Raw genomic sequence first — 12,855 nt, 5'->3', positions numbered from 1 at the left:
TCATTCCATCACCTGGGAATGGCTGAGACAGAGTTGCCAAACACAGCTTTAACATGACTGAGTAACAGCCAGTATCCTTCATGGATGCTGCCCAGTCTGTAACTGGTATGACAAAAAAAAAAATAAATCTGGAAAACATCTTCACTCAGCTCTGTGAGATTTGTACAGATGTTCCCAGCTGGTTTTTGGATCAGGAACCACCAAGGAGACGCCCCTGAAGTATCTGTGGGACTGGAAACAGACTTTAAACTCATTCAGGGGGCAAAGGTGTGCCAAGAAAGCAGAGAAGCAAGCAAGGTAAAGTGACTTAAGAGACATATCATAAACTGGGGAGTCTGAACAGGTGCTCTGTGAAGAAATGGTGGGAAAAGAGGATCCTGCAGTATTAACCTGCCAGCAGCACTTTGATCCCACTCCTGGATAAACCAGATGCTAATTCCACTGTCAAACAACTTTCCTGCCAGGAGAGTAAATGACCACAAGAATTTATGTGGAGGGAAACACCCTTTCTCAGGAGCAAAGAAAGAAAGAAGAGGGTTTGATCTGACACCTGCAAGTGCTGGAATCCTCTCATCCTGACCAGCCAGGATTGCAACCACACCTCCAGAGCAGCTGCTGGTGGAGAATTCCATCCTCTTACTGACCCCTGTGCAATTCCTCACTCACAGATCAATCTAGATTTTTCTTGTCTGACATTGAGCAACTTCCCCTTTCTGCTCTGGAAAAAGAGGGGAGGTTCCCATGTGCTCCCTGCATGAAGCCCCTCAGACAGAGAAATACTCTGCAGCTCCAAGAGCCACAGAAATGCTACACAAAAGTTCTGATGCTTCACCTTAAGAAGAAACCCAAATGAATTGTCAAGAAGCCTCAGTCACCAGTTTTCCAGTGGGTGCCAGCTCCCTGCAGACTTTGAAGAGGCTTGTACACACTTGAAGGATTTTTATATGCATGACTCCCTTCAGCAAGAGAAATACTCTGCAGCAGCAGCAGAGAAAGAAGAGGTCACTGCAAGCTGCTGAGGTTTTGAAACCCACTGACAAAACTACAGCTTGCATAGAATTTAATCCTATCAGGAGCAACATCAACCAGATGCCAGAGAAAAAAACAGATTTGGTGTGAGCAACTTTGGTTTTTTCTAACAAATAAAACTCACCTTCAGACTTTGTAACCAAACTACCTCCAAGCACACATTTGCTTCCCCCATTTACACTTTGCTTTCTTGTTGGCACTGGGGGTAAGGAAAGGAGCATGGATGGAGTTCTGTGCTTCTCAGGGAGGGAAAAGAGGAGAAAAGTCTGCAGCAATTTGCTGGGTAAAGGTTTGTGGCACTGTGCACATGCCTGGAAAAAGGCAATGCATTTCCACTGAAAATCTTCAGCTCAGTTAGAACTGCTTCTATTTTAAAAAACTCCCAAAAACTTCCAGCATTTTAAATGTTCTAAAGGTGTTTCACTAGCAGTTTTGAATAGGACTGCATTCCAGGCTTGCATGTGGTTTAATAAATTTTATACAAAACCATGTTTACATCGCCTTGATTCAATAATTTATTATTTTTTGCTTCTATTATTGTTTTATGATGGGAATGATAACTATCCTGTCTATCTATTCCTTTTTTACTCTTGCCAAAGAACCTTAAACTTTATTCCTTTAATATGCACCTAACATGAAAGACTAGTACCTCCTTAAAGCTTCACAAATATGCAGGGGCATAAAAAGATGAGAATTACCCTCCCTCAGATGTTGCTGCTTTCATAAAGAGCACTTTAAATATTCTGCCTCTCTGGTTGTGTCAAAAAAACATGTAATCTGCATTTGAAATATGAAGCCTATTTCATAACAGAATTACGAATTCTGAAGTATCAGGTGTTTTAAATAAAGCCTCCTCTACTAAAACTCTCAAATTTATGTATGATTTTCCAGCTTTTAAGTGGGGAACCTGACTGGTTAGAGCAGACATGTTTTAATGGAAGAAAAACCCCCAAAATACCCCCAAACCCCTACAAACTAAAAAACCACAAAAGTAACTTGAGTATCCAGGCAGAGCAGGGTGCACACAGGTGTTCAAACCCCTGCTCTGCTGGAATCTATCATCATTTCTGATGACAATTAATGGTCTTAATTCAGCTGAAGAATTTCCCTTCATGAAACAAAACCCAAACAGCACCACAGTGCCAGCCACTAAACAACTGAATTCATTTCCTCCAGCACTAGGTTTTCCCTCACACACCCCCAATCAGAGTTTCATATTGAAATGACACCACCGTAGCCCTAAGACTCAAATTCTGCAGAAATTCCAACTGACCTCACCCAAAAAAGCACCAGGGCTTTTTTTTCCCCCTCATATAAAACATTATTCAGTGCTCAAGCAGAAAAATATTTTGGTTTTTCTTGAATCTACTCAACATCATCTAAATACCCATCAAATGCTATTTGAATGAATGGGAGGGTTAAAAGGAGCCTGCTAAGAAACACTCTGCAAACCCCAGTCCTGCAACAGAGGATTGCAACTGTGTCAACCATTAAACATGCATTTCTTTAAAATGGTTAAAAAAATAATTAATGACCACCTAAACTGAATCTCATTGTGTTTCAAAACCAGAAAAAAAAAATCACAGCACAAAATTACCCACAGTACTCAGAAAGCAAACCTGTATTTTTACCTCTCAGGCAACAATAAGCTTAATGCTTCATTTTTATTATGCACAATTAGACTTTTAAATTCAGCTTTCCCCTCTGATTTTTGACTCTTGTTCAAGTAGGAAGGCATGGCTCCTCCCTTCCCAATCCAGCTGTGGTTTTTACCTCCCTGGAAAGTTCTGTCTCAGTCTGGGTGCAGAAATCTGGCACTGAGGCTGGGAGGTTCCTGTACACCACCATAAAATGTTCTATACCATCAGGCACAATAAAGACAGAAAAAAAATTCTTCATTTCAGTTTGAGCCACAGGAATATTTGTTCTCATATTTCCATATAAGGGTTTTTTAAAGTCAACAAAGGGAGGTTGCTGCCAAATTCTAACCACAACATGAATTACAAGTTTGCATTTTAAATACTGGCAACTAAAAATGAAAGATTAAAATGTGGAGTTGATGCTTGCAGTGAAAAATGGAGTGCAAGCACCTAGAAGTCTGTAAGAGTGGTTAATCTGGTTTGGTAGCAGTGAGGTAACATTATTAATTTTTATAAATTCTCCTATCAGTGTATAAACCAGCAGACACTTTATCAGTATGAGATGAACTGATCAGAAATGCTATCAGTACCCTAAGCCAATTTAGACTCTTTGCATTTCTGAACTCTCCTAATTTCAGCCCTACTTAAACAACAGAAGAAATACCAGCACCTTCCCCACCAGCTGAACTCTGCAGGGTTACAGAAGCTGCTTCTTGAAGATGACTGATTCACCAGCAGTGAGTATGGTATTTGCTTTTCTGCTCTGAAAACTGAATACTAGAAACAATTACTGTGATCAGGACAGAAGCCTGACCTGGATAACAACATCCTCCAGCAAGAGAGAAGAGCCCAGAATCTCCTACACTAACTATGGCATCATTTAAACTGCAAAAACAAAACCCTACTTTCAAAGCAACAGATTTTGGACCTGTCCAAAACACAGGTCTTTGGTGGAATACTTAAAGCAATGATTTAATACCTATTCCAGGTTTTGTTGCTCAGTGTGATTTTCTCAAAGAAATAAAATAAAATGAAAAAAGCAATCTCTGTTGTTGCTCCCCTGAGAGCTAAATTAGGATGAATAATCATAGCAGAGGCAATGAGGACTCCCAGGCAGAGAATGTAAGAGGAGTTCAAGTGTTAAGAGCTTTAACAGTTCCTGCAGCATCCACTGACAGATTCAAGCTGCAAGAGATCCCTTTGGAATTTACTTACCTTAAATGAACTGTGCACTAAAGTTTCATCTAAATCAATGACCACACACTTCTTCCCATAGTCTGATGCTGTCAGTTCTGGCAGGAGGTATTTAGCTGGTGGCTATAAATAAAAAGAAAAGAGGAAGACAACAAAAAAAAAGTAAAATCTCTATGGAAGGGGCACCCTTCTGTCAACATTGCTATTTTAGTAATTACTGGGAGCTGCAATAGATGACTTGAAATCAAATGCTTTTCTGGGCTCATCCCAAGTTCATGTATGGATATTAATGGCTCATGCAATTGCAATACCCATACAAACTTTTCTTTTTTGAATTAGACTTGTTTAGAATGACCTCCAAAGCACTGCAAATTAAAATGGTAAAACACCACCACTATTAATAAAATAAACCCCATAAAAGCAGGATATTTGATACATTTTTTTCCTGTGGCTCTTTTCCCAATGCCTGGTTTTGGTTGCTGTTGTCCTATTTCCAGTCAATGCCATCTGCAGCCACATCAGGCTGATGGACATTTACACAAATCATTATTTCTGCTTGCCATGAAAAATGCTGAAACTGAGGAATCCATCCTGATGGAAGACAGCATTACTAATTTTATCTTCCAGGACATGTCTTCACTCTTGTTGTTACCACTTATGAGGGTGGTGATCAACTTTCATGTCAATTATGCTCCCAGTCAAGGCATTAAAACTGCAGTGAAGAACTAAACTGGGTTTCTACAGCACACTGCCCTTACTAAAAATGGCACCACTCCCATGAATTAACAATTTTTCTGAAAGCCATGTAGACAGTCTCATATTCTTTAAAACATTTCCCCCTTCAACACCCCAGTTTGCAATAAAAAATATGCTGCTTTAGATTTTGGTACTGGACACTTTCAGAAATCCCAGAAATGGGAGAGAACACTTCCATTTGGAGCTGAAACACTGCTGCCACTCAGGGTTTTTATGAAGGAAAAGGATTAGCTTTATAGAAAAGCATCAACAGAGAGAAGCTTAAGCTGAGAGGAAAATAATTTAGACTTGGATACACAACTCTAACTCCATTCTTTTCCTATCTTTTTATCTGTTGCTCTGGTAAGGATTCATCCTTTATCACAGTTTGTTCTTTCCTGTGGCCCTTTGCAGAGGGACAGAATATCAACCTTGACACTCAAACATCTGAGTGGCTGAACCCAGGTGTCACCCTGACAGACACTAGTCAATAAAACCTAATAAACTCTTTAATGAAGCACCTAACAAATCAGATTCTGGACTTTAATTAAGTGTTTTTAGCTAAAGCAGGAGTTCTTGGGGGATTTTTAGGAGTGTTCAGTAAAACTGATTTAGTTCCTTGTAATTAATATTGACATGAGTTCCCTCAGCCACCAAACCTACAAACCACTTGTCTCAGTGCATTCCCTCTTAGCACACATCTCACAACCACCTTCAAATTAAAACAACTTCTGCCTAATGCCTGCAAAGGCTCCACCCAGCACAGCCACCTCACCAGGCTGAAATTCATACAAAACCCTGGCAAGGTTTTGGACAGTCCCACAGCTGCTTCAGTCCCACCTCTGCTTGCTGGCAGCCAGGACCAGACCTAGAGAATTTTGGTTTCTCCCTCCTATTCAAAGCCTGAAAGGTATTCAGCACATCACCTCTGTTTTTCATATTAAGGATCCAAACTTGCAACCTGAATAAACTGAAAGCTTATTGAAAGAAAAATCCAACCCTTTTAAAAACAATAATCTTCAAAACCCATGTTGCAATACTTCTTGTCTTTGAAGATGAAAAAAGGTAGGAATGTCCCAAGAAACCTTAAATATACTTTAAAAAAAAAAATCAGTTTATTGTTGTACTCAAAACTCTGATCTCCTTTGAATTTTTGACTACATTAATCTGTACAAGCAGTTCAAAGCCAGAAATTCCTTCTGCTATGTGAATTCCTTATCAAACTGAAAATATCTCTATCTATGGAAAATATATCAAAAAATATAGTCTTCCATCTAAAAATGCACAGATGGAAAATGAGAGCCCTGCCTTACTACAGACACCTTTATTTTTTTAGCTGGAAACTGCTGCATCTGTCATCAAGAGAAGGATGGACACACACACCAAGAACTACCCAATCTAAGAATTTTCATGTCTGAGAACCCAAACTCCCTGAATGCAAGGCAACCTGTGACTCCTTTTTCACCCACCTGCACTTCTGCTTTCTCAAAAGCAGTGCCTGGGAGAGGCATAATTTATAATTTACCTGTGGTACCTACACAGAAATTCTGCTTACTGCCAGAGTTCCTCTCCCTTTTCAGCTTTAGATCATGTGTAATAACTGATCTAACCAGGGCACAACCAACTCTCCCACAAGCTTTGGTATCTTGAGTTCAACCTCATCTTGTTTCCTTAAGTTTATATATCTGAAGTCCTGTTTGAAGAAATATCTGAAGATTTATTTGAAGAAATAAATTTTCCATTTCACAACTTGCAATTCTGTTGCCCTCAACTGTGAGAACATTCACCCTCTAAAAATAGGGGTAAGGAAATTATGCTGAAGCTGAAGTCACTACAAATTGTGAGGCTGGTGTAGGACTGGGGAGCAAGGGTGGCATTTCTGAGGCTTTTAGGGACTTGAAAGGATTTGTATGCAAAATATCAGCTCATTTGTTTTGCTGTTCAAGCCTTCTGATCTAAAGCAATTCCCACCTGTCAAGGGCAGCAAAGCTTTTAGGCAGAACCAAGCATTACTCAACATTGTGTTTTAATTTTCTCACTAATGGAGACATACCCAAGAAGAGTTCTAAATACCAGATTTCCATCACAGTGAACAGTGAATTGTTATGAAGTTTGATAATGCCTTTTGTATTTTCACACACATCAGTTTAAAGATGATTCAGAATAAATAATTGTGGCTAACAGCAACTCATATTTACTATGCAACACTCCCCAAAAAGCTGCAGACTTCCACAGAACTCAGCACAAAAATTACACGTGGCAATCTCACTGGTTTGCTCTTCAATTCCAACAAAACACAAACTGTATAAAGTTAAACTAGTCACAGTTTGGCATTTCTGCATTCCAGCCAGGTCTCGTGGCTGATCAGCTCAACAGACCTTGTAGTGAAACGACTGCTGCACTGCTTCAGTCCCGTGGAAATAGTATATTCCCTAAGAAAAAAACAAAAAAAGGGGATGGTGGCGGCAGGAGAACAGAGAACAGGACTTTTGGTTGAAGCATAAACAGCTGGTCAACACAAATCTTGCAGAAATTCACTGTATAGAACAATCATCAGCTTTCCTCCCTGCAGGTCTGTATTTCCCACAGGTATCAGAATTAATAAGCTCTTTTTTTTTTTTTTCTCTCTGTACTGGCAGTGTTGTCAAGCCTAAGTGCAGCACATTAATTTATTGTTTTGTCCTCCTCAGCTCAACTCTGGGCTGCACTCTGCAGGGCTAACAGCTTCTCCCAGCAGTTATGTGCAGAAATACTCTTACAGAAGAGAAATTATTCCTACTTAAAACACAATTGCCAGGAGATGCTCTTGTGGAACAGGCAGTTCCCAAAATTTCTTCTAGAAAAAGTCATAATAATGATTTATATTTAACTTCTGCAGGGATTCTGAGGCACAATTTTGATCCCACTCGTTAACAGTGGAATTTTGAGCTGAACAAAAGAAGTGGACACTCCAACTCATTTAAGAGAGGTTTGACAACATCACATTTAAGATGTTGCACGAGCATGGTTTTCTATTTCCATCTACTTCTTCACTCAGAAAAATATAAAATATTGAGGCTGCTCTGGGTCTACTTTGATTTGGGGGTTGGAATGAGATAATCTTTTAAAATTCCTTCCAATCCAAACCACTGTATGATTTTATGATTTCTTTACAATATTCCTTTCCAAACAAAGCTGAATAAAAATCCATGAAAACACAGGAATCCTGAGTTACATTTAACAGATTTTTAATCAGGTCTATCATAATGTATCAGTTGGGAATGTTTTGGGTTTGCCTTTTTAAAAATTTTGTGGTTATTTCAGCCCTAAAAATAATTAATTTTGAAGTATTAGGAAAATAACCAATTAATGTTTCTGTTTAACCTATGCCTTATCTGGAAACAATTTTAAAATATAAGTTACAAACAAAGTAAAGTTCATATTTTAAAAAACCCCAAAGCAGTTTCTATTTTCTGAAGAACCTAACTTGAAGCTGGAATATTTCTTGTTTAGCAGTCATCTTCATCAATAACCAAGCAAAAATTCATATTAAGTCAAGCTTTTAAATTCAGTGCAATTAATACAGGACAAATCTAATTGAGCAGAAGATCCATTTCACTGAACTGCACACATAAATGCAAATAAAAAGCAATGCAAAATGCACATAAAGCAATGGAAGCTTTCAAACAGGTGACCTCAGCACGCTGCCAGGTTTAATACACGATAAAAAGCACAATAAAGCTCCAGAAATCCTCATATTTTGACTGGAGGCTTCAATTTGGAAGTGGGGAGTGGGCAGGGCTCTTTTTAGAGTCACTCAGGAAATCTCTGAACACTTGAACTGATGACATTTGCAACGAGCCCTGTAAAAATGTAAATGTCCTCTGAATTGTGACCAAGCTCTGTGTCTTTTTAGAAGATTTTCCTCCTGCTTTGTACAAGACATTGCAGTTCAGACAGCCCAGTTCTCATCCCTAGGTAGCAGAGAATGAAGAATTCCTGCCTTAATGGGTCTGAAACACAAAATCAGAGCAAACCTTTGGGCTCCAGCACTCAGGACCAACACCCCCCCTAAGGCTGGCACAGCAACACTTGAATTTGAGCTGTTCCTCCTGAGATAAACCTGCATTTCCCTTCCCAGCACTCCCTCCATGTGCAGCTCCCTTGTGCCTTTATTTAGAAGATGACACATCTGATACTGGGGGTAAATGTCACACCAGTGCCCAAGTGACAACACTGCCCTGTCCTGCTGCATCAGATGGCACTGGAGAAGGGGAAGGAGTTTAAAGCTGCCTGCTCCCTCAGAACTCCATGTCATGCCTGCAGGGATAAGTTAATTTTACTGCCTTGTTAGTGCTGGGAATGTATGTCTGCAAAATTACAGCTGAGCTTAAAAATAAAAAAAAAAAAAAAAGGAGAAATAAAGATATATCCTGTGTTGAATCATTCATTTTCCTTCTATAACACTGCAAAGATAGTGTTCTAACAAAGCATCTGATTTAATTTCTGTACTTGTCAAAGCTCTACTCAATTATCCTTCCAAAATTTTGTTCTGTTTGAATTCTTATTCTGTTAGTACCTACAGTCACTCTGGGGAAAGGTTTTTATTCCAGGTCAGAGCACAGCCAGAACATGTTTCATGTTCAAATAATTCCTAGTGGAACAACTACAGTCACCTAACAGAATTTGGCAGGTAAAAAAGAAAAGCAGTTTGGAAATCAGTATTTTCTGATTTACATTTGAGGTTTTCTATCCTAGACTTGCAGGAATAGAAATCACATGCATGTCCATGCCTGTCTGCACACACACCATGCATGAGCCATATCAGAAAGAACAGGTAAGCAATGGAGAGGAATTTCCAGCAGATCTCAAATGCAAGAAAAGCTGTTGGAAGAGGGATGTGCAGAGTCCCAGGGATGTCCTGGCACTGCAGAACACACAGGGGATTCTCACAGCAGGTTCTGGAATGCTGGGCTACGTGAGAGGGAAGGGGAAGAAGAAAAAGAATGGCATCTTGGGGAATATCCAGGTCTTTAAAGGCTACCAAATATCTCAAACCAGAGGGCTGGGTCATTATCTCCACACATCAGCACTGCTATTTTCTTGGAAACTCTGCAATGATGAAGTATTGTAAACAGCAAAGGAGCTCAAAAAAAAAAAAAAAAAGTATTTTCAGCTTTATAAAGCCTAAGCCTTCATCCTTGTAAAAAAATAAAAAAAGAGCAGTTTTTTGGCCAAAAAAGGTTAAAACTAATTAAATTAAAAGCTTCAGTTTGAAGGACTTGGTTTTTTCTTCCTTTTATTTAGCTTTGAAAAATAATTCAGATGCCAAACAGCATTCCAAGTTTAATCCAGGGAAGATAAACAGAAATATGCTGCCCATAAAGCAGCAGCTGATACCAAGAACATCATCTCAAACAAGTGCAGTAATGAGCAATAGTGTGCTCTGTTTTCTTAACATGATTTATTTCAAATACATTATGCAGTTTCCAACTCTTCTTTTCAACTGGAACATAGGGGAAAATGAGAGGAAAAGGTTTTTGCAATTGTGTCTCACACAGTGGTGATGAGTCACCTTTTGCCTCTATTAAAATAAATAACTTTCAGCCTACTTCATGTGTTTTCAAAATGCTAAAGATTCAGATGGAACCCAGATAAAACCCAAACTCTTCTTTCAGTCCCTGCAGAAGACATGCAGCTCAATCCACCTCTGGGGATACAACAGCACAGACAGAACATAAAAAACCCTTTTGTTAACATGCAACACAAAACAGACCTGTTAGACTGCAAACACAAAATGAATCAAAGCAAAAGCCATGAAAATTATTAAAAGAAAAAGGGATAAAAATACATACACTTGGTATAGGCATGACCTGCATCTGGTCACCCTGGGGAAAAAGAAAAAAAAAAAATCACGGTAAGGGTAATGGCTTTAAAGGGTAGAACAAAGGTCTGGAGTAGTAAATGTAGCACTCAAACATTTTAAACCAAAAGTTCAAAGTATTCAAGGGTAAAAAAAATAAAAACAGGATTTTGCATTTTAGTTGCTGAAATGATCTGTTAGTATACTGGCATTTATGATTTTTAGGAGACTGGACTGATAAAACCCATGCTATGATTAATAAGAGATGGCAATAAGAAAGTACCTGTATTTACTGCAACTTTTTCAGCTTTAGGATCTACTAATGGGTATATTTGACAATTTTCACTGCAGCAGCAAGAGGCTGAGCCAGAGCCTGGCAGCAGGGCAGAACCTCATTTCTTCAACTCAGTCTCATTTGAGACAAAAAAAAATCCCCAGCATTTTCACTTGGGCAACAGCAAAACGTCTGAGAAGGACATCATGATGTTCAGCTAATGCAAGGAATCCCAATTTCTTCATCCAGCAGTACCAGTGCTGCTCCCATGGTCTCACTTTTGACTAATTTGGAAATTTTTGGCCAACCTTCTCATCAACCTTTCTTGGCCAATCTTCTCAACCTTTCCTTCTCATCCTCAGACACCCAGAAACAAGGACAGCTCCAAATTGGACAAAGCCTGGCTCAAATGTGGAAGAGAAACTCTATTTTCTAATCTAATCCTTCATAACCAACTTTCTGTTTTGTTTTCACAGAACATAAAAAAAAGGAAGCTGATCCTTCCAGCATAGATGTTGCTTGGGTAGATGATTTTATTCTTTAATATTGGGACAACACAGGCTCTGATCTCCAGCAGAGGAACTATTCAAAGGGCTGTTTTCAACACAAGAACAGCCTCTTCCAGCTGAAGAAGCCTCCTGCTTATTTGTTTTCAAGTCTAACAGTGTTGACAGATCACTGACAAACAGAAATAATTCTGTATTATTTTTAAAGTGCTCTTTTTTAGTGCTGCTCAGAAGAAATTTTTACTGAAGCCTGCCCAAAATCTTGAGAAGCTGAAGGAGCAACTAGAGAGCAGCAACTACCATGAACTATCAAAAACTTGGCACTAGTAAAAAGTACCTGATTTCTAGAAAAACACACATACAAAAGTTGGTAAGAATCCAAGTTTTCCTCAGGGTAATAGCAATAAGAATAGAAAAAAAAAATATAATTCAGTAAGTTAATGTCCTGTTGGTCGAACTGAATTTCATGGGAACCCAAAACCGAAGTTGCTGAAGGACTTGCATTACTGTTTGCCTAATTTCTCTCAGATTTTCTTAAATTAAATTTAAAAAAAAACAGGGGGAAACAAGGAAATTTCTGAAGAGAAACCCTGGAAATCCCTATGCAAAAACCAAAACAAGTAGTAAGAGTGATGAGAACAGGAAAAACAAGCAGAGAGAAGTGCAAGAGTCTGCTGGGAAAGCAAAAGTGCTCATGAACAGGCAAATGCCTCTTAGAAAACAAGCCTGCTCTGGGAAACATCTTCCCAGTGTCCTGCCTCATTTCCTCCAGCTTGGAACAGGAAGGGAAACGGGTCACAGCAGCAGGGTTTGAAAGAGATGACGGATGACCGCGTTTGTTGATGGTTTTCCACGAGCTCCTGATGTTGGTAACAGAACAAAGCTGTTCCTAGAATGCCAAAATTGCCCTATTGTATCCCTAGGACAACCCAGGAACTGATTTGTCCCCAGCCATTGAAATCAGGTTTTTTTTTCCCTGTGGGTTTTATTTTTTCTATGCTATATACAGATGGAATGATAAATCCAATCTTTTCCTTCAGCTGCTCGATTTTTAGTTTGAAACAATTTCCAGCACTGTGTTCCTCACTAACATTGCTGTGGCCTCAGTGAGCACCAAGTGACAGGCCACACTATTTTGCTTTTTTTCAGTCTGTATTCAAAGATAAGGAGTTATTTCACTTTAGAGAAGAAGCTGACCATAATAAGAGATTTATCCTATTAGCTTCTTTTGCTCAGTTTGCTCTAGACCATGACACGCTCTTTAAAAACAGTAGTACAGTTATTATTTGACACTTGAATGAGCTGACAAACTCTCAAGCTGTCCCTTAATAAAGCAGATTTTTGGGAAGCAAAGAAGGTCAGAATGAGTGGGCAAAGAGAGGAATAAAACACAGGAATGGAGAGGAGATGTGGTTTTCTGAACACACCTTCCACACCACATCCTGATGGTCACCCAAGGAATTTTCTTGCTCCAAGCAGCAAAGGTCAAGCAGGAGAAAAAGTAAAATGATTTCCATCAATCCCAACTATCTTCCTTCACACTGGAGAGTGATTTCCATGCCTGCTCAGAAATCCTGTCACTGATGATGCCTCACCACAGAGCCCCACATTCCTGCTGCTCCTCCAGGTCTCCAG

The 12,855-nt window shown here is 39.2% G+C and overlaps 1 protein-coding gene across 6 annotated transcripts in view; it reads right to left on the bottom strand.

Annotated features, from left to right (window-relative positions):
- Positions 1-12,855, bottom strand: part of CTDSPL (CTD small phosphatase like) — a 78,160-nt gene that overhangs the window by 17,793 nt on the left and 47,512 nt on the right. For 2 of the 6 annotated variants that reach the window (XM_042779080.1, XM_033052962.2), the window contains exons 3-5: positions 10,433-10,465; positions 6,977-7,030; positions 3,885-3,986 (exon numbers count right to left, since the gene is read on the bottom strand). In XM_042779080.1, the coding sequence (XP_042635014.1) occupies positions 3,885-3,986; positions 6,977-7,030; positions 10,433-10,465 (189 nt within the window). The remainder of the gene's footprint in view (positions 1-3,884; positions 3,987-6,976; positions 7,031-10,432; positions 10,466-12,855) is intronic. The other 4 variants (XM_042779081.1, XM_033052982.2, XM_033052973.2 and 1 more) reach the window with 3 other exon arrangements.

Source organism: Catharus ustulatus, chromosome 1 (genome assembly GCF_009819885.2).
Source record: "Catharus ustulatus isolate bCatUst1 chromosome 1, bCatUst1.pri.v2, whole genome shotgun sequence".
Taxonomy (NCBI): domain Eukaryota; kingdom Metazoa; phylum Chordata; class Aves; order Passeriformes; family Turdidae; genus Catharus; species Catharus ustulatus.
This window is presented reverse-complemented; position numbering and strand designations above follow the sequence as displayed.